Source organism: Rattus norvegicus, chromosome X, assembly GCF_021556685.1.
Source record: "Rattus norvegicus strain SHRSP/BbbUtx chromosome X, alternate assembly SHRSP_T2T, whole genome shotgun sequence".
NCBI classification, from domain to species: domain Eukaryota; kingdom Metazoa; phylum Chordata; class Mammalia; order Rodentia; family Muridae; genus Rattus; species Rattus norvegicus.
In genome coordinates, this window is record NC_141554.1 from 1,758,746 (window position 1) to 1,781,103 (window position 22,358).

The 22,358-nt window shown below is 40.9% G+C and overlaps 1 protein-coding gene across 1 annotated transcript; it reads right to left on the reverse strand.

Annotated features, from left to right (window-relative positions):
* Positions 1–19,269: 19,269 nt before the first annotated feature.
* Positions 19,270–20,065, reverse strand: LOC147998116 (Y-linked testis-specific protein 1-like). The gene is given in 2 exon segments (XM_087601267.1): positions 19,270–19,596; positions 19,598–20,065. Coding segments are annotated over 2 exon segments (795 nt in total).
* Positions 20,066–22,358: the final 2,293 nt, after the last annotated feature.

Here is a 22,358-nt window from a genome sequence, read left to right on the forward strand (position 1 = left end):
ACCTTCCTAACATCCTCCTTCGTCATGATAAAATGTGAATTTAAAACTAGATCTTCCTTTTCTGGTGTGTTTAGATATCCAGTGTGTGTTTTGTTGGGAGAATGGGGTTCTGATGACTCCAAGTAGTCTTGATTTCTGTTGCTTGTGATTCTGTGCTTGCCTCTAGCCATCAGGTTGTCTCTGGAGTTAGATTGGCTTGTTCTTTCTGACAGTGGCTTGACTGTCTTGTAGGCTCATGTGTCCGTACTGCTGTAGACTTGTTTTCCTGTTTTCTTGTACCCAGTTATGAGAACAGTGTATTCTGATCTAGGCATGTAATTGCTCTTTTCCACTGACTTTCAGCTGTCCCTGTGGGCTAGAACCAGAGCGAAATTCCCATACTTCTCCTAGGTCCCTCTGTTGGGGGAGGGGGAACAGATGGCACAAGATGTTTTCCTCTTGACTCAGGATTATGGGCAGAGAGTAGTCTCCTCTGGTTTCCCAGGAGTGTCTGCTTCTCTGAAGGTCTAGTTGCCCCAACTTCAGGATTTGGGTACAGGGAGCTGTTTGACCAGTTCTGTTCAGATTCAGGCACTGTCTGGAACATGGTGCTCCAGTAGCTTTACTCTTCCTATATTCCTGTGTCCAGAAGCACTATGCAGTTTTCTCTTGGGCCAGAGACCTGGGCAATGCTGGGCAGAAGTAGCAGTCTCTGTGCCTACATTAAAGAGCCAGCTAAAAACTGGAAATGCTTATTCCCAGAGGAGTTCTGCCTTTGCTTATCCTGAGTCCACCAGTCAGCTCACCTCGAGCAGAAATGTTGAATTCACCTCTTGTCTCAGGCCTGAGCTCACTTTTTGTGCTGACTTTCAGCTTACCATGAGGGCTGCAACAAGAAATGTCCTTCCCCTACTGCTCCTATGTACCTATGCACAGGAGGCCCAGATGGAGCTAGGTTTTTTTTTTTCTTGAGTCATAATGTGAGCAGAGATCTCAGAGGTTTCTGCCCCTCTGATGGTCTTAGCAGGGCACAGAGCTATGTCCACTCACAAAGAAACTCAAGATATCCCCACTCTCCAACAAAGTGCCTTATGCAATCTGCTTTGGGTAAAATGAGTTTGAAACCTGTTTCTGCTGACAAAGGGGTTTTCAGAACTTCCATATCAAACCAAAAGGGCCTTCAAAGTCCTCCACTATTAAAAATGGGCTTAAATCATCACTATGGTCAAAGGGGACAAAATAAAGTCAAAATTCCGCAAACTGAATCTCATAACACACATACCAGCCCAAGTAAGACAAAACTTTCTTCCTGTACACCATTAGATTAAGGACCATTTACAGTTTCAGAAGGGGTTCTTGAGAGTTCCACACCCATGCAAGATGTGGTAGAAAATTTTGAGTCTACCCAAGTGACTCTTGGGCCTTCTGCACATAAATATTGTGATCTTGCACCCTCACCATCTCCCCCAGTGGTTCCTATGTCCCTATACATCAGAAGTTACTCAAATATCCTCTATCACACAAAAGGACCCCCTGACTTGTCATAAGCACAAAAACAACCAAGTTTATCACAAGACACAGTCAATGAGCCATGCAGGCTACATATTTGTACAATTTCCAGAGAAGATAAAACATCCCTTTCCCCCTCAGGGGACTCTAGGTTGTTCTGTCCTGAAAGGAGAGGCTCCAAAATTTTCCACATATACATCAGAGATGCTAGAATTTCCCAAATCTGAGCAGGATTCTCTGAGTAGTACTCTATCTCATAAAGAGACTGTGGGAAAAGAAACATCTACAAAAGTAGTTCTAACCACAGCCACATCTTTAGAGATGGCTTATGGATGTGACACATGTACAAAAGATGTTCTAGGACATATTCCATCTGTAGAGAAGGTTATGGATACAACCATATGTGAATGAGGAGTGGGGGAACATGATATGCAAACACCAGTGTCTGTAGCATACTCGATATCTGAGGAAAGAGATTCCTTGGATTCCATTTGTGCAAAAGAATGCATATGACCTCAGCAAACTTCACAGGAGGCTATAGGAACTTCTTTATCTCCTCAAGATCAGCCATTTTCCCCAACTACAGAAGATGCTACACACTCTTCCAAATATGCACAAATGGTTGTGAGTCCTTCTTTATACCCACAAGCAGACCCAGAACATCTGCCAAATACCTCAAAGGCTTTGGATTTTACTATATCTTCTGAAGGGGCCTTGGAACCTGCTTTGCCTATCAAGCAACCTAGTAAACCTGACACTTCTATTCAAAAGTCTGTTTTCACTTCTCCAGCCAAAGAATTTTTTTTGGAACTTCCACAGTTACACAACAATATCTAGAAACATCCTTATCTGCTCATGAGTCTCTCAGACCTCTCACATTTGTCTAGGATGCTCTAGGAGAGGTCACATCTTCAGAGGTAGTTCTAATACCTTCCCCCCATTATGACGTTACATTCAGGATTTCCACACATATACACTGTACATTAAGACCTTCCTCATCTGAGAAGGATGTCTTAGGATCTACTGCATCTGATCAGCATGCTTTACAACTATCCCCATCTACCCAAGTAGATTTATTTACATTTCCACTCTGGGGAGAAATAGTCGACATTCTCCCTCTACCACAGTAGACCACAGGCACCCAGTTTCTAGAAACAAAGTCTTATGATTTGATTATTCTGATGCAGTCTTGAGAAATTTCTCCTAAAGGAAGACAGTTTCAACCTTCCCCCTTCTGCCAAAAGGGATCTAGTGCCATCTTCTGCTGCCAAAGAGACAACAAAAGCTACAACTATTCCTCAGGTGAGACTCACACCTTCTCCATCTGTCCAAAGGGACCTGGAATTTTCCAAAAATGACCAAGGAATTGTGGAAAGTTGCCATTCCTTACAAGGGCATGCTGGCCATTCCATATTGTCCCAAGATGCTCAAGTAACTCCTTTTTCTACCAAAAAGGCATGTTCCTCGTCTTCCCAGGGTTTCAGGGAATTTCTTCACCCCTCTATAGTGTCATCTCCACGAGGAATAAATAGAGAAAGTGTGCTATAATAAAACAAAGAACACTACTCAGGTATTAAAAATGCGGAGACCAAGAACACTGTAGGCAAAGAGATGGAACTGGAAAATAGTGAATTAACAGAGATTGAAAAGGTCCTATCATGGGATGTAATTAGGGACATTTGGATGTTAGCCACAAAGTTCAGAATACCCACAATTAAAATCCTTCATCACATGCATGGTAACATGAAAGAAAACCAATTGTGGATGCTTGCAACAAACTTAGAACGAGGAGGGAAAATGGGACCTAGCTACAGGTACAGAAGGATAGACAAAGTCGGGGGAGCAGCAACAATGAAAAGACAGAAGAGAGAAATCCAGAGGAAAAGTGGAATAAATAACAATAATCATCAATGATGGGTGGTGAACTTGGGTATGCCCAGGGAAATCCCCGATTTCAAGAATCCAAAAGGCTCCCATACACCTACTGGGATGATGTTAGTTGAAATACAAAGCAGCAAAGAGATAGAACGACTACAGACTGCCCCTTGTAGCTAAACATGACCCTATTGAAGGGATGGTGCTGCCACGCAGATCAAAATTTTAACGTATAAATATCCAAGGCTTAAAAAATGTAAAAAAAAAAAGACCAGAGAATGAAGAAAGGCCCTTCAGAGACCACCACACCATAAGAATCATTTCATCCACAGACCGTAAATCCTCGCACTATTCCTGATGTCAAGATGTGCTTGCAGATTAGACCCTAATATGTCTGTCCTCTGAGGGGCTCTGCCATCACCTGACTGAGACAGATGGTGGTACAGCTAAACATTTGAAAGAAAATGACAGGGGCTGGAGAGATGGCTCAGCGGTTAAGAGCACCCGACTGCTCTTTCACAGGTCATGAGTTCAATTCCCAGCAACCACATGGTGGCTCACAACCATCTGTAAAGAGATCTGATGCCCTCTTCTGGTGTATCTGAAGACAGCTACAGTGTACTTATATATAATAAATAAATAAATCTAAAAAAAAAAAAGAAAGAAAATGACAGCCACATAAGATGAGTTAGTCGAATGCCTAAAGGATGATCTTAAAGGGATTGGAAACCAATATGAAAAACAACAGTATCAATTAAGTTTACCTTTCAGAGTCTCAGGAAATTTACCAACAAGAGTATACTTGGCCAGTACATGGATACTGCTATGTAGACAGTAAAGCATATGGAGAAGACAACTGCCTCATCTGCCATCTCTGGAAAGGAAGGCAATTGGTTTTGTGGAAATGTCATACCCCAGAGAAGGAGGGTGTTAGATGGCTAAAGTGAAGTGGCCATGTAGATGGAGGAGCACCATCATAGAAACAAAGAGAATCGGAAAGGCTTGGAGGATTCAAGAAAGAAAGAAGAGTTTGGGAAATGACTTTGAAATGTAAACAAATACATATATTATTTTACACTTCCAATGTTTATAATATAAGATATGTATGTTTCCAACAATATAAGATATGTATGTTAACATCTCTCTCCTTAATGACTATACAGTCAGTATTTGTAACATAGGTTTACTAAAAGTTGAAATCCAAAATTGTTGTGACTTATTATTCGAATTTCACATAGATAAACCCATTCACTATTTTATCTTCTGCCCTTGTAACTATAGCAAATATTTAGTTACTTGACAGAAAATTTAAAAAAAAAATTGTCTTTCTACTCCATTAGTTTTCCATTCAATGCCTCAAATGTCTCTCAATTTAACTGTATGTACTACATTCCCTTCATTGTTGCTCTTTTCCCTGTCTCTTCACATTTGATATTCCTGTTCCTGACTGTGTCTTTCAGCAATACATAAGTACACTTGCACCTTTCAAAATAAGGACGGTCTGGTTCATACTAGACACTTACACAAAACTGATCATACAGATACACAGTTTAGAGAATTAACATTTAGATTAAAGTGAATATATAACTCATTTTTCCATTTGATCTGGATTAACTCATCTAGGATGGCATTCACAAGAGGAATTCTGATTTCTTTTCATTGATATTGGGTTTAAAATACTTGTGCATTATATACTTCCTACCTTGGATTAGTCCGGCATACCACACACAGAACAGAACAAATCAATTAACTGTAGGATATGTGCATGTATGTGTCTAGGTCATTCCACAGTAACTCATGCTAAATGTTTGACAAGCAAATCTGTTCAAAGATAGAATGACCTCCCTTTTTTGCATGTTTCTTAAACATACCAAATCACCTCACATTGCACCAATTATTTATACCTCTGGGCTACAGATTAAATTCATTATATCTACCATTAATCTCTCCATAGGGATTAAGAGCTTATTGATAAATAATTTTGTAGTCTTTAGATTAGAATTTTGTCCCAAAACTCATTAAGTATTTATTGTTCTGTAAATTCAAACCTAAGTGGTATTTCGGAAATTTGAGTTTCATGGTCAGACTTCGTCAGCTAAATGCACTCTGTCCATTGTTGGCAAGTTCAAGCTATGCTTCCTGAATGTCATGTTTGCTGTGACTACCTAGTTGTACAGTCATGGGATACGCAAGTGAGTTCTCATATAGTTTTCTCAATACTAAATTGATCTGATCAGAATCTGTGAAGTGACAAATCAATCCCTTTGTGCTGAATGTAGGTTGCCAAACTCCCTCTGGATAATTTTTGAATAGCATCTTGTACTTATGCATATGCTTTTTAGGTGGTTTCTCATTATCTATTATCACTCCACATAGATTCGGAGCATTATATTATTGTAAATTTCTAAGCCAAGTGATTACCTGTCCTGGATTAGAATCGTCTGTGAGTTTCTAGATCAATGTGTGTAATCCTAAGGGATTCTTCTTGATATATTATCATCTATGGATGGTGTAATATCTACAACGTTTGATACACAGCCTTTGATACACCTTCCTTCAGCTGTGTAAAATAAAATTATTTACAGCAATGGGATCCTGTAATATTTAGGCTACTACATGAATCCTTTAGTAAAATATGTCTATGCATGCTTATTCATGCCCAAAAAGATCCATGGGGAGACCAACCTGGCTAAAAATGTCAATTGCTACTCAGATGTCCACTATGTATACAGTCTGAGGAAGAGTCAGTTCAGTTCAGGTGTGGAACTGAAGAATACTCAGCCATTTTCCAAACGAAAAAAAAAAATCAAGTGACTAAGATAAGGATTGTGGGAATGCTTTCATCTATGTAGAACATTAATTTTAGACTCACATACAAATGTGTGATGTGCAGTATTATCAACACTTTATTTCAGTAGGAATTATATACTTTTGGGTATGGTCCCTCTGGACTATTGTATGATATCAATATGGTTTGCTGTGACAGATTTTCAAGTAAATATGAAATATGAGGACTCCAGCAGAGTAACTCTTGCTCAAGTAATACCCTTCATGTTATTTGTGACCCTCACTGGGAACACTTACTGCTATGTATCAGTGTTCTGATTATATTTTAAGTCTTTTTTTTTGTTCTCATGCTAACTTTTGATGTTTCCTTTCTCCAATAGAATAGTTAGTCAATGAGCCTGTATACCAGACATCAGATGCAATATCAAGCATTGGTTGCAGCTTGCCCCTCTGCTGAATTCACAGCTATGAGGAAGTGTTTCTTATGAGGAGTAATTGATCTCTACAATGTAGATTATTGTTGTCTGTGTTTTTCTCTGACTTCCTCAGTACTCTTAAGGGTCATATGAGGGAAGAAATCACAATGAGAGTGAGAAGCGATCTTTCTGGATCCCAGGATAGACAAAATACACCAAAGTTTCCTTGCAAGATATAAGAACATAGTGGACAGGGTTTGTATTCAACTTAGTCAATGAAATGCTCTCCCTTTATACCCTGTATATGTACAAATATTTACACAATTGGATTGGCTTGTTAGCTATGCCTACTTACCCAGCCTGCCCAGTTTTCAGGCTGTGAAGAGGAGACTTTGTTCTCAGCAAGGGATCAGGTGGTGGACAAACATCTTACTCTTGCTCACTGTTTCCCTGTTCCTCCAAGTTAAGCAGCTTCTTTCAAATGGATCTCCATTGTCCATAATATCCCTGACTTCAGGTCTGAAGCTATGAGCCCAGTCAACAAGAAAATCTCCATAGCTAAGAAAAAGTAAAACTTTTCATTTTTTAATGCTGAGGTCGAGGGGCAGATATTATGGTGACTTTCTTTATTCTAAGATCTTCTTCAAACAGGGAAGGGGGAAGAGCATTAGAGGAGGGTAAGTTTTGATCTATCTAGGGTTGCTTAACAATAATAGTAATAATAATAATAATAATAATAATAATAATAATAATAAGTAGTAGTAGTAGTAGTAGTAGTAGTAGTAGTAGTAGTAGTTTAGACTAGGAAGTTTATTCAGCATTTAAGAACACTGCCTGTCTTTCCAAATGTCATGAGTTCAATTCCAAGTGTACTCATCGTGTCATCCAACCATTCATAATGGCAGGTGAGTCTGGTGAGTCTGACAGGTACAGTATACTCATAAAAATCAAATAAAATAAATCTTTAAAATAAATAAAAAAACAAAAGTTTACTTATCTAAGTTTAAGTTACTGTGCTTCTGTAGCTGACCAACTTTCTGTGTTCCTCTGAGGACAAAAAATGCATCTCTCTCTATTAAAATCCAGGATGAGAGCTCACACACTGCTTGCCATATCTCGTCTGTTATTCAAACACAGCTTCTGCTTTTCTGAGAAATGAATTAGCTTCCATTACACTCCTATCCTACCTTCAAGTTCTACTTTTGAGAGGCACATCAGAAAAGTGTGTTTGTGCATGAGGACGTTGGAGTTGCAGTTTCTTCTGATGTGAGAATACTGGGTTTAACACAGAGGGGTCAAGACGATCAAGGAATGACTGGGTGTAATAACTATCTTTTGTTCAAATTCTGCTGATGCCATGGGTCAGTATTCCTGGAAGTTTACCCAACTCACAGGTTTTCCTCTTGAGCTCAATAGTCAGTTTCTCCTACTTCTTAATCTCCTGAACTTGCTCATTGATGGTGGAAGGTTGGCATGATGCCTTCCCAGCAGACCCTGTAGATAAACACAAGGGAACATGCATATTAATGGCCCAGTCACAGGAGAGACCATTCTGAGTCCCCCAACAAAGCATGAGGAAAGGGGAAATCTACAGACACTTTGAAGCACTGAGAGAGTAAGAAAGCTCTTTTCAAGTTGGACCTATTAGCTACTCTCCTGCCTCCAACGATGATTGCTAGACATATGCAGGTAAGTTCTGTAGTCCATAGTTCTTAGGACAACCAAGCCCTAATCATGTATGTTCAAGAAAAATGAGTCTGAAATCTTGATACATTTCCAGGGGAGTATCCCTCTCTCTCTCTCCTTGTCACAACATGTCAATGAATGTACAATAATCGTCTGTAGATGAAGTCCTATACTCTACCCTGAGAGTAGAAGATTTATCTGTGTGGCTCCTATTGGATATCTTTCTCATTCAGAGTGAAATTAAGGAACTCATAGCAAACTAACTGCATGCTTGTCAATTTCTGGCTGTCTGCCAAATATTCATCAGATATTCTTGACGCTTGGTCCCTTCTTTTAGAATCTAGAGGTTTCAGACCACAAGTCCTGCTCCTAAGAGGTCTGACCCAAGCACAGCTTCTCGAGGAAGGTCCCCAGCAGTGGCTCAGGGCTTACTCTCTCTGCTTTACACCAGATTATTTATTTTGCACTTTTATAACAAGAAAGAAGTCCTAATTTTTTGTCTCTCTCTCATCTCACCATGCATTCTGTTTTCCCTGTAAATAACTTGATAATCCTAAAAAACATGTCTGTGTGTAAACCAATATGCACTAACTAAATACCACAAGGGCAGCTTCTGTTTCCATAACACTAGTGATATCACAGGGAATACCACGGAATTTCAGGTATACAATAGTGTATCCAGAGGAGTGTCCTCTTCAACATCACATAACTACCCATTAACTAGATCTTCTCCAAATCAACAAGCCAAGTTGCCCTTTCAAGTACCTTTGCCTGAGACACAAGCGAAGATTTTCCAATACTCTCTTTTCTAAAATGGAGATATGACTGATTTATTGAATTCTTTCCCACCATCATGTACAGATATTGAAGCCTAAATTTTCAATCAAAGCCCAGAATTTGTCTTCCCCACCTTATGTTGCAGGCTGAAAATGACAAGGAAGAAAGGAAGTTGAGAACTTAGGTCAGGATGATGCTGGAGAGTTGGGATTATGCCTTCTTTGTAGCGTTGGCACATAGATAAATACAAGTAACCAAAGACTTTGGAAAGATCCACAGAGTAGTACAGTTTGGGTGGGGGAGTAAAAAACTAGGAATAATTGTGTAAATTTGGACAAAAACATTGTTCAGAGCCTCAAAAATAACATGTTTTAGACATGGGGCTGTTTATGATGTGAGCAGCAGTTCACAGGTCAGGCTGCAGGTGCATTGGTTAACATAGGTGCAATTTGAGACCTCAAAAACAGTCAGAGAAAGCATGGTGGGTCAACCTGGAATGAGCAATTAAGAAGTCATGCTATACTATGGAGAGTTATTATATGAAGGAAAGAGACAGACAGAGACAAAGACAGACAGACAGACAGACAGACACACACACACACACACACACACACACACACCAAAACAAAGCATCAGTCATGGGGACAAATATGTAGATCAATGATAAGGAGCTTCAACCAGGGAAGAAAAGTCAAATTCTTCTGTTGGGTGCCACATGTGACAATGTCTATACTCCTGAAAGGGTGTCACTACTACATTTATGGACAGCATCCATTAGAAACCTACAGACAGGGAATGGTAAATTAAGTGTATAGTCTAGGTATTATTAAACTATACATGTTTATTAGAGCCCCATGTAACTTTTGTCATGATCCTGGCAGTCCCAGCAAAGAGAAGCAAGCCCATGGTCAGCCTGCCATGCACTTCTTGGATCTCTGAAAATTTACCTTCCATACATGCTTATTGGGCCCTAAGCTTGTTGGGAGTTGTTGAATATTCTGCATCTTCACAGGTGTTTAAGTACTAGTCTAGTAGAGTTGGATGTCAACTCTATTTCTAATTGTGGTTCTCCAGAGGACACCTAGTTCAGATCACACTAGGGTTTATAAGATAAGGAAGTGCTTAAACTGGCAAGAAATATGTTATCATTAGTAAAGACTGTTCTAGGATAGAGGAAAAAATATGACAGAGACGCAGAGAGACACACACACACAGAGAGAATGAAAGAATATGCCTTATGTACATGAAGCCAGAAAAGAATTTGTGAATCTAGAAGACAAGGTATGAAGGACTACCTGTAAATCCCAGTAACTAAGAAAGAACCTTGGACACAGTTTTGATATTGAGGCTTCATACAGCTTGGCCTTTACCAATGTGAGACACACGATTTCAATGAGCAAATCCTTAGCCTGGAGAACGTAGTTATGGTGGCCCCCCCCAAAAACAAAACAAAACAAAACACAGAATTGTCCCCTTTGTCTGTTTCTCATTACTCTGATCTCCCATGTCACAAGAGGCTGAGTGGCCTTCCACATACCCTCACATGCAGCTCACAAGGAACAGCACCTATCTTCATCAGTACTTCATCTGAGCCTACCCTTGGCCTTTGGATGGTACTCAGGAACTGAACTGACAGGTTACATATTCCTAGCTGGGTGTCAAACTTCAGACATGAGAATCCCACTCTGTGATTGTCAACAGTTCCATGTATCCATTGGGATGGCAGTGTCACAATGGCTGCACCTGTCTTTTCATGCATTTCACATGCTTTATGTGTCCGAGTTGAAAGTCTCTCTCAGATTATTTACAGATCCACAGGATGCAGCTTGGCTTCAAAGGCCACATGTCTGACTACAGAAGCCACGTAAACAATGTCACAGTTCACAGCTATAATGTAGACATGTCAAGGTATTTCCTCTAAGTTTTGCTTTGAAGGATATTCTTTTTTTTTCTTTATTAACTTGAGTATTTCTTATTTACATTTCAATTGTTATTGCCTTTCCCGGTTTCTGGGCCAACATCTCCCTAACCCCACTCTCTAACCCCTAAGCACATTGTATATGGTTGTTCCCTTCCCCATTCTCCCCCCATTACCGCCCTTGCCCCAAAAATCACGTTCACTGGGGATTCAATGTTAGCAGGACCAAGGGATTGCCCTTCCACTGGTGCTCCTACTAGGCTATTCATTGTTCCCTATGAGGTTGGAGCCCACGATCAGTCCATGTATAATCTTTAGGGAGTGGCTTAGTCCCTGGAACCTCTAGTTCCTTGGCATTGTTGTTCATATGGGTTCTCAAGCCCCTTCAAGTACTTCCAGTCCTGTCTCTGTTTCCTTCAACGGGGGTCCCGTTCTCACTTCAATGGTTTGCTGCTGGCATTCCCCTATGTATTTGCTGTATTCTGGCTGTTTCTCTCAGGAGCCATCTACATCCAGTTCCTGTCAGCCTGCCCTTACTTGTCAAGCGTATTCTTTTATTACAGATTATGCTAATCTTTCTAGAAGGCCACATTGTGGGAGACCATTTGGATTATGCCCCATCCACAGTTTATAGATTTTTTACAGAGAATTCTTTCAGTGAAAATGGTTTCTGTAAATTGCATACAAACTAACTATTTAAGGACACAAACACACACACACAGACACAAAAGATACACACATACACACAGACACACACAGACAAAAACAGACACACAGTGTGCAGGGATAATACAGATGTGTATGTTAAAAAAAGTTAGGATAGTGTATCGATAATATAAAATATGAAGGGTTACACTAAAATCTAAGACACTAGGATGGAGGATGGGAAGCAATTGTGAGGTGTGCTTTCTCACAACTTGGACACATGAAAAATGAAGTAGGAGACATCAGAACTGCATTGTCAAACAAAGACAAGAAACATACACAATCAATTGAATGCAAATACAGCTCATCTTGTTGATCTCTAATGGAAGAGTTCAGGTGTTTCCCACACCTCTCCAGCATAGTATTTCATTGCAGTCCAATGCTAGAACACCAAAGGATATTCAAGAACATATAAGGAGATGAAGCCAGAATGTCAGCATTCCCAGAGATCAGTTGAGCAGGGAGTTCTGTTTTCCTATGTCTACCTTAGCTATGCTTCAGAAAACCAAGGAGACAGTCTCCTCAAGCATATCCACATCTGTACTGGGTGTAATTTGTCTTCAGAACATCTTTGGCTGTAGTTACAGAAGCCAGGATGAAAACTACAAACTATGTCAGCATAAAGTTGATGTGCATATGGCCAGGATCACTGCTAAGTCTCTCTAGACCTACGAGTGTAGATAGACATGCCTTATAGGAATAGAACATGGTTGTTTAGTTCCCGCAATTACTGTTCAGGACACATACAGAAGTCATGAAGAACCCAGTCCCTCTTCTATTTCACTAATTGATATTTCTTCAATATAGTAGAAAACTGTGGTTCTCAACTCACTCTTGAAGCCGTGACAGGGTGATCCCATTGGACGGCCATGTTTTGTTGTTGGAACTGAAATTTTATTTACATGCTCACAAGAGCAAATAAATGCAAGTACGGAAAGTTCCTTGGTCCTCTACATGAGAGTGACATCCTCACGTAGTCCTCTGATCTACTTGAGAAACAAAGAATTTAGATGGGCAATGAAAAGGATGCTGACCAAAGACCCACATTATTATTATTATTATTATTATTATTATTATTATTATTATTAATATTATTATTATTATTCCAGGATTATTCCTTTATATTATAGTCTGTGTTGTTACCAGTGTGCTAAAGTTTTTAACAATGTTTCAGGCTTTCGGGATCGGTAGACATTACACAACCGTCTTATCATTTGTATAGGAATACTCAGAATTATTAAATAACAGAAAGCAGAAAATTTTCAAAACATATTTATGCTGGCTAATTTAAATTCCTGTTTTTGCCTCTGGAATATTATATATTCTCTTTCAGGTTCTTCTTGAAATTATGAAGAAGTGAAAAATCGGTATGGGTTTATCTGATTACATTCTTTAACGAGTATTTCTTATTTACATTTCGACTGTTATTCACCTTCCCAGTTTCCAGACCAACATCCCCCTAACCCTACCCTGTCCCCTTCTTTGGGTGTTCCCCTCCTCATCCTCCCCACATTACAGCCCTCCCCCCAACAATCACGTTCACTGGGGGTTCAGTCTTAGCAGGACCCAGGGCTTCCCTTCCACTGGTGCTCTTACTAGGATATTCATTGCTACCTATGAGGTCAGAGTCCAGGGTCAGTCCATGTATAGTCTTTAGGTAGTGGCTTAGTCCCTGGAAGCTCTGGTTGCTTGACATTGTTGTACTTTTGGGGTCTCGAGCCCCTTCAAGCTCTTCCAGGTCTTTCTCTGATTCCTACAATAGGGGACCTATTCTCAGTTCAGTGGTTTGCTGCTGGCATTCGCCTCTGTATTTGCTGTATTCTGGCTGTGTCTCTCAGGAGCGATCTACATCCGGCTCCTGTCGGTCTGCACTTCTTTGCTTCATCCATCTTGTCTAATTGGGTGGCTGTATATGTATGGTCCACATGTGGGGCCGGCTCTGAAGGGGTGTTCCTTCAGTCTCTGTTTTAATCTTTGCCTCTCCCTTCCCTGCCAAGGGTATAATTTTTCCTCATTTAAAGAAGGAGTGAAGCATTCACATTTTGATCATCCGTCTTGAGTTTCCTTTGTTCTAGGGATCTAGGGTAATTCAAGCATTTGGGCTAATAGCCACTTATCAATGAGTGCACACCATGTATGTCTTTCTGTGATTGGGTTAGCTCACTCAGGATGATATTTTCCAGTTCTAACCATTTGCCTACGAATTTCATAAACTCGTTGTTTTTGATAGCTGAGTAATATTCCATTGTGTAGATGTACCACATTTTCTGTATCCATTCCTCTGTTGAAGGGCATCTGGGTTCTTTCCATTTTCTGGCTATTATAAATAAGGCTGCGATGAACATAGTGGAGCACGTGTCTCTTTTATATGTTGAGGCATCTTTTGGGTATATGATTGGCTGGGATTTTTACTGTGATCTTTGCTGCAGAGACTGTAATTAATTCTGTATATAAGGACACATGGCTATGATTGTTGTTAGGTATGATACTGGCTTTAGTATGTAAGGGGCTGTACATTCTCCCCCATAACCACAGCTTCAATAACCTTATATATGTGGATAAACTACCAGTACCATCCGTGTTCACTGAACAGGACTTAAGCAAAATTAGAGAGCTGTTGGCTATCACCAAGCTATTCATGCCACTGCACTGCCTTTGTGGCTATCCTGCCATGTGCTTGGCAAATCTTCCTGTATAAGAATATTAGTTTTCTGATAGGCAGGAGAATGGTAAAGATAAATTTCATTTTAACATATCAAAGGAAATAAAATTTTTTCCTGCTGTAGCACGTTTAATTAATTGAAGCAAAAAATCTATTTACTTGATGTTATGGAAATATCATTTAACAATATAATCTTAACTCCTTTTAAATGATTAAAAGTCACATGTAGTTGGTAGCTGTCATACTGTATATAATTCGCATCAGTATTGGGACAATGAAATATTCTCTGTTTTATGCAAATACATAGTAATAATGAACAAAATTATGTACCAATTGCCGAAAATGACAGAATAGGGTTTTTCTGGTCACAGCTGAGTGTAACCATGCAGGCTGAGAGCAAAGATAGAGAGAGCACAATGTTTATGGGAATAACTGAAGGTTGTGCTCACGATATGGCCTGTATTTCATGGAGTGCAATTGCCGAAGCTCCAGCAACTGATGGAGCTGAGGCCTAGGACCATTGGAAGGCTGTCATTAAATGGTTTGTGATGTCACAGCTGAGTGTGAGATAAGGCTAGATGAAGTGGAAAAATTTTGGTTTCTTTGGAAATCACTTGTGTCACAGGATGTTTTTCTGGAAGCTATGTTTGGAGAGGATGTTTTGCTGAAGCAGACACATGAGAAGGCATGTGATATTTCGCTGGAGCACAAGCTTGAAGGGGGAAAGGATGTTAACGGAGAACATAAATGTAATCCCACAGAGAGAGGACATTTTTACATTGCTAAACCTTGCAAGGCTTCGATGTTCTTTGCTGATCTTCATACCATAATGAGAAATGCACAAAAGGATCTGTGTTATCCGGGCTGCTTCTGGCTGCTTCTGCTGCTTCTTGTTGTTTTGTTAGAACCTTGTGGTCTCTGCCAGATCAAGGCACTGCTAATGATTTGTGTTTTGCGTTTGCTATTCGACAGTACTGTAAAATGAAGATTGGAGTTGCCTGAAAGAATTACTTCTATATAGGTACACAACTCTCTCACTTTTCCTATAAACTTTCTCTCTCTATTACCTCTGGTTGGTGGGCTATAAGGGTGGTTGAAGTGTTTAAGAAACCTAAATAAAGTAGGTTTTGAAAAAATATAAGCCTACAGATAGATTCATGGGTTTTGAGAAAGGGCTATGTCTCCTGCTGAGAGGAGATGATATGTAGGTTGTGACTTTTTGGTTCTCTGGTCTACTGTGACCCATTACATGGCCAATGACTGACAGTCTCCCAGTAAGTGTAACACACATTAAAATGCTTTTGCTTGGCGTTGGGAGCTGTAGAATATATTCATTTATTGTCACATATACTCGAGTATTCATGTTGGTGACAGTAGTGACTCTTCAGTACTCCCATACAGGGAAGTGGGTCTATACACTGAGATAAGAGAATGGCTGGTGGTGAGTATGTAACATGGAGTAAGAGAAACATTACAGTGCTGGGTCTCTCGCCCCCTTTTTTTTTCCCAACTTGAAAATCTGGTGTGAATTGAGAAGAGAGAACAATTCAAGAACTGCCTCCATTAGATTAGTTTTGGGTAAGCCTATGGAACATTTTCTTGATTAATGATTGTTGTGGGAGGGCCCACCATTGTGGGCAAGTTCATCAGTAGTCATGTATAAAGAGAATAGCATTTTAGGCTGTAAGAAATAGTAATGGAGCAAGCCATGGGGAGTGTGGCAATTTGAATAAGAAAGGCGCCCACAGTCATATATTTGTATATTTAGTTAACAGGGAGTGACAGTATTTTCAAGGATTAGAAGCATTAAGAGGTGTGCCTCATTCAAGGAAGTGGGTGTGTCTACAAGGGTGGGGTTTGATTTTTCAAGAGCCCATGCTTTACCAGAGTTTCCCTCTCTCTCTCTCTCTCTCTCTCTCTCTCTCTCTCTCTCTCTCTCTCTCTCTCTCTCTCTCTCTCCTTACAGAGCAGTAGCTCTCTATTACTCCAGTGTTATGCTCCCTCCTATGATGATGGACCAGATTTCTGAAACTGTAAGGTAGCCTCCAATAACATGCTTTCATTTAAAGTAGTTTCCTTGACCATGGTGTCTCTTCACAGCAACAGAACAATGACTGAGACAGGGAGCAAGCCAACAAGCAGTGTTCCTTGTTACCACTTCAAGCTCCAGTTCTGGTTTCCCTCAGTGATGATCTGAAACCTGTGAGGCAAATAACCCTTTCCTCCCCAAGTTAGTTTTGAACATGGCATTCATCACTGAGAGAAGCAAGCAAACTAGAACTTCACAGGTCAGTACATGAGCAAGTCTTACCTTTAAATTAAAACAAAGTGTCTATACCTTTCTATTTGTGGTTATGAGGTAAGAGTCTGTGGCTTTACTAGACACACTGTTTCTATAAGAAATTGTCTTACTTAGGGTTCCTATTGTTGTAAGGAAACGCCATAACCAATGAGCAAGTTACAGAGGAAAAGGTTTATTCAGCTTACACTTCTATATTGCTGCTCATCACCAAAGGATGTTATGGCAGGAACTCAAACAGGACAGCATCCTGGAGGCAGGAACTGAGGCAGAGGCTATGCAGTGGCACTGCTTACTGTCTTGCCCCTCATGTCTTGCTTAGCTTGCTTTCTTATAAAACCCAGGACCACCATCCTAGGAATGGTGCCCCTCACAGTGGGCTGGACCCTCCCCCACCAATCACTAAGAAAATGCCCTACACTTGGATCTTATGGAGGCATGTTCTCAACTGAGGCGCCCTCTTCTCTGATGAATCTGGCTTGTGTCCAGTTGGCATAAAATCAGGGTGGTGGTTAGAATGTGATTGTCCCATGGGAAGTGTGGCACAAGTAGGAGGTGTGGCCTTGTGTGAGTAGATGTGGCATTGTTGGGGGAAACATATCACTGTGGGGGTGATAGGCTTCTTGTCCAGCACCATGTCTGCCTACACGCTTCCATGATTCCTGCCTTGATGAAAATAGACTGAACTTCTGAACCTGAAAGCCTGCCCTAATAAAATGTTGTCCCTTGGGGTTGGGGATTTAGGTCAGTGGTAAAGCGCTTGCCTAGGAAGCACAAGGACCTGGGTTCGTTCCCAAGTTCTGAAAAAAAACAACCCCCCAAAAAATGTTGTCCCTTATAAGTTGCCTTGGTCATGGTGTCTTTTCGCAGCAATGAAACCATCAGACAACCAGCCAGTATAAAAACACCCAAATAGCAGAATTAATCAACGATAGAATGTATTTACAAATCCTGCAGTGAGAAACTTATTCTTGAGGGAAGAAACAGCAATGAATGTGTCCAAGATAAGGTTGCCTCCAAAGAAATTCTTGGAGTGTAGATGTGGCTCAGGGAGACCCTATGGTGTGCACAGGGGCTTCTCTGAAGGAATCAGCTACATGGTCAGGAACCGCAAAGCATTTTAAAGTCACAGCAAATGGCATAGGAAAGACCTCAGCACCTCTGCATTGGAGGAACCATCAAGAGTTTTCTGAGGATAAGCTTACATGTGAGTAAAAGACGGGAGCTTCCTGGGGCTAGATAGGGTAAAAGGGACCACAGGTGTGTATGAAGCCATCCAGTCGAAGGAGAGCCAGGCAAGACAAGTGCAGGAGCTCTTTGTGGTCATCTAGGGGCATTGAGAAGAGACCTCAAAAATATTACAGGATGCAACAGAGACAAACAGTGCTCAGGCAATCTAAACACAGGATCCACATAACACCTGACAGAAGCTCACGCCATCCTCATCTTCTCATTTAAATTACTTTTTTCTGATCATACAAAATAATGAGCGTTATGATACTTTCAGGAATCGATAGATATAGACTTAGTTTGTCATTCACTATTCTCGAGTTACTCCTCGTCAAAATGTCCTCCGGGGAAGCCTCCACCTAACATCCACCTTCTGTAGTGATGGTTGGCTGTTCTTTAAGGAACCAAAGAGACCAATATGGATGCGGCCCAAGTTCAACTCATTCTAGACCCTTTCTGTTCTTCCTGGGTCTCCTGCTTCACTTTTTGAGAACTCCATCTTGGAATTCCCTCGTGCCTCAGTGTCCTCTACTCCCTCATGTGTTCTTTAGTCTTTCTTCCACATCACCATCAATTTAATCTTTCTTAACCTCATCCTGGTCTCTTCTCTGCATGTGAAGTTTGGATTAATTTAAAAAGACGACATTAGGGGCCTGGATTGATAGCCAATGGATCAAGAGCTCGTCTGCTTTGAAAGAGGGCCTGGATTTGTTCTTTGAGCTCATGTCCAATGGCTCCCAACCACCTTTAATTCCAGCACCAGGGGACCTGACTATTCTTGTCTCTGTGGTCTCCTCTATTCATGCCCTGCCCCCACCCACATAATTAAAAATAACACATCTACAGATGAGAAACAGGTTTCAATAGGATTCGTTAGTCAAACAGAACCTGATCTTCTCTGATTCTGAGTCTGCTTGGATCAGTTTATTGGGTTTCCCCTTGAGTTCCAAGACCACCTCCCTGTTACCTTCCACTCTTTCCCCAACTGTCCTTTTCTCCCTCAAACTTCACCTCTGAGAGTCTATCTATTTCTGGCCCCTCTCTACTGCTTCCTAAACATCCATCTTTTTTTTCCCATGTGATTCCTACTCCTCTAAGCCTCATCTCCAGTTCTTTTCTCTCCCTAAAGACCAGACCAGCTCAGTCCTGTTAGTTTTAGCCTATGTGACATTAGACTTGCTCTTCACAGCCTTGAATTTTCCGTCTTCCTCTCGATGTTCCATCCACCAAAACCCATCTCCTCCACCAAAGTGTTCACACACAATACGTCACATCGCACATTTTAATTTTTAGATCAAAAACAAATTCCACTGGAAAAGATACTGGGGTTGTCAAAGGCCTTTGGGTATCTGAAAAACAGAAAAACAAACATTTTCCCCCCAATCCTATAAATTCTCTATGTTCCCTACACTTTGTGAATTTCACCTTAACGGATCTTTACCATCAGATTATAGACGTAGATGCGGACGTCGCCATCAAACTTGATGAAGTACATGGAAGGCTTGACTAGAACTTGATAAATGACCTTGCCGATCTTTTTGGACCCGTCGTTTCTGGTGAACTGCACACGTTGACCAGTTAAGATGTCGATGTCAACGTCTGAGTTCACCTCTGCTGGAGTAATCTCTAGAATTATACGAAGGTTACCTTTTGTGTAATCATCCAGGAGCTGATAGACGTATAGGAGTGGATCTTTCTCATAGGTGATGTGAAACCAGTGCTTCATGATTGGCACCTGGGCTAGGACCACCCCCCCTCCAGTTGTCCTTAGAGCCATGTTTGCCTTCAAATTTATGCTCCACAGCTCGGCCAACCATGGCACTTGAGAGATGGGCGTCTTTCACTTGAGGAAACACTACTTTGTGAGTCAAAACTTTAAGCTTTAAAATCCTCTTATTCCTGTGAAGTTCCAGTCCGTAGACACAATCAATTACATCATACTTGACCAGATAGAGAGAGGGATTTGTTGGCAGTTGATCTAGAACGATGGCCTTCCATTGGGTGATGGGCTCATCACCTTCCTTCTATCCGTGAGAAATTCTGCAGTCCACAATGTTCCTCAGGGCCTGCGGAGAAGGCCTTCTCCTCCTCCGCTTCTGGAAGGATGGTGTGCTCATCCTCCTCAGAGACATCCTCTTCTTCTTGACTGTAGACCTAGTGTGGTAGGCCACGGCACTCCTGGTCCACTGTCTTGTGGCTATCGTTCTGTGTTCAGGCTTCATACTTGTACATGGCCTGGGTTTGAAGAGCTCGCCTGCTTAAACCAGACACAATGCTGTTGCCTCTGTAATATGAGTGCCTGCAAGAACAATGGGGTTGTGTTGGGGGAGGGCGCTGGACAAAGGCTCTTGAGAAAGAGAACTTTGGAGCAGGTGAGGAAGGCGATGGTAAGCAGGTTTGAGCATCTGTATCTAATTCTGACATATTCAGAAGTTCATAGGAGGGCTGGGCAATGGTGGAGCAGACCTATAATTCCAGCACTCGAGAGGCAGAGGAAGGCAGACGTCTGTGAGATCAAGGTCAGCCTGGTCTACAGAGTTAGTTCTGGGATAGCCAAAGCTACCCACAGTAAAACCCTGTCTCAAAAATCAAAATCTAAATTTCAAAGGGAAATGAACAAATGTTTCTGTACAGCTCAGAATAACATAAATTCAGACACATTTTTCATCCCGTGGCACTTTGCTTCTGCTGAAGAACCTATCCTTAAATGGCTAGGTCAGTGTGGGATTAAATGTCCCTGTACCCCACTTTAAGCAAGCAGAACAGAGAAAGGATAGCAAAGGATCCAGACCAGTCCACTGGCTTTCTGTATTGTGCATCCTGACCCAGACCCTAGTTTATTCAGCAAAGCTATTGCATCTTCGACCGCAACAAGAGTCTTTTGTCTAGGCAACAACACCCATTTAGAAATAATATCTCCTGTGGTTGGGATTTAGCTCAGTGGTAGAGCACTTGCCTAGCAAGCAAAAGTTCAGTCCTCAGCTCCAAAAAAAAAAAAAAAAAAGAAAAAAAAAGAAATATTATCTCCTAAAATGCTCTGACACAGAGAGGAGCTTTGGCATTTTAGTAGAGTTATGAATTAGATATTGTTAGCAAAGGATATTAAACTCTGGAGACTGACTAGCCTAGACCATCCGCCTAGCCCTCAAACGTAGGAGACATTAGAACATACGGTTACTAGCTGTACGAGGGAAAACTTTTAGCTTTCTGGGCTACAAGGGTCCCAGTTATCTTCTAAACCTATTTTCCGAAAGAAAATGTCCTAGTCGCCCAGATTCTGTCTTCTGAAACCGGTCAGGCAACAAATCCCTGTTGAACAATTGTGGGGTTCAGGAGCTGAACTGGCTTTCACACACCGCTACCAAGATAGTGAACCCACCTTCAAGGAGTCTAGCTCCTCCAATGGAAGAGATGCGGAACCTCCGCCCAGTGCTCTGTGACATCATCCAGGCTCTGCTTATGTCATAGAAGCCCACTCAGCCCAGTTCCTTCCCTAGTTACGCTTAGAAACTTCCAGCATCTAGGTTTTAGCTTCTCATGTAGTTTCAAATATAAATATCCCAAAATAAAATAAAATCCCCACTAAAATATTCTGATGACTCGAGTCACAATCTGCCCAAGTAGCTCTTTTCATGCTTTCTTTTTTTCTGAAAAAGTCTTTTGTTTCTGAGTCACCAACATCCTTGGTGGTTATTTTCACAGCTCCTATCTTTCCTTTGGATATCTTTAAGTCATTCTCCGTATCAGAAATATTGCTTGCCTCTCTCTCCGAGGCAGGCCACTGGATAGCACACCAAAATTAGCTTTATCAAAACCCACAATTAGAGGAGGGCCATTTTTATTCAAACAAAGCTGGAATTTGACAGGATTAAATACCTTGTATTGAAGTCAATGGCAATCATGAATTATGGATTCTTATCAAAGAGCGAGGAAAAATTTACTCCTGGACCTGCTTCCACAGTCGGGATAAACTTATGACAAAACCAATATCGACATGTCATATTTTAAATGTCTCTAAAATTTACCAGCACTTCTGGTTACAAGGAATTTATTAGATCAAATGCAGTAAAAAAGGATGAAATAGATGTGGTAATTTTATTTTTGAAATATGGGAAAACTTAATACTGGTTGCAGGTAAGTATGGAATTTACCTGTAAATTACAGGACACTTTAATTGTTTGTGTCACATAGTTCTTCAGATCTTCAAAATGATACTTTTCAGAACCCACCCCTGTCACCACTACACTCTAACCATCCCTTCCCTCTTCCCAATAATTCCCTTCCACTTTAACATTATAATGTACTTAGAGTTTAACAACTTACGGCAGCTTTTTAAATTCTGTGCACTTTTCTAAGTGCTCAGTCTTCTTTTTCTCCCTCTATCTTAGTTTTAAGCACATTTTCCTTCACACTTTGAGTTTTACTCTCTCTCTGCTCTCATGACTCCTCTGCCATTATGTGACTGTTGGTCCACTATGTGCCTGACATCAATGTGGGGTTAACTCAAATGACATA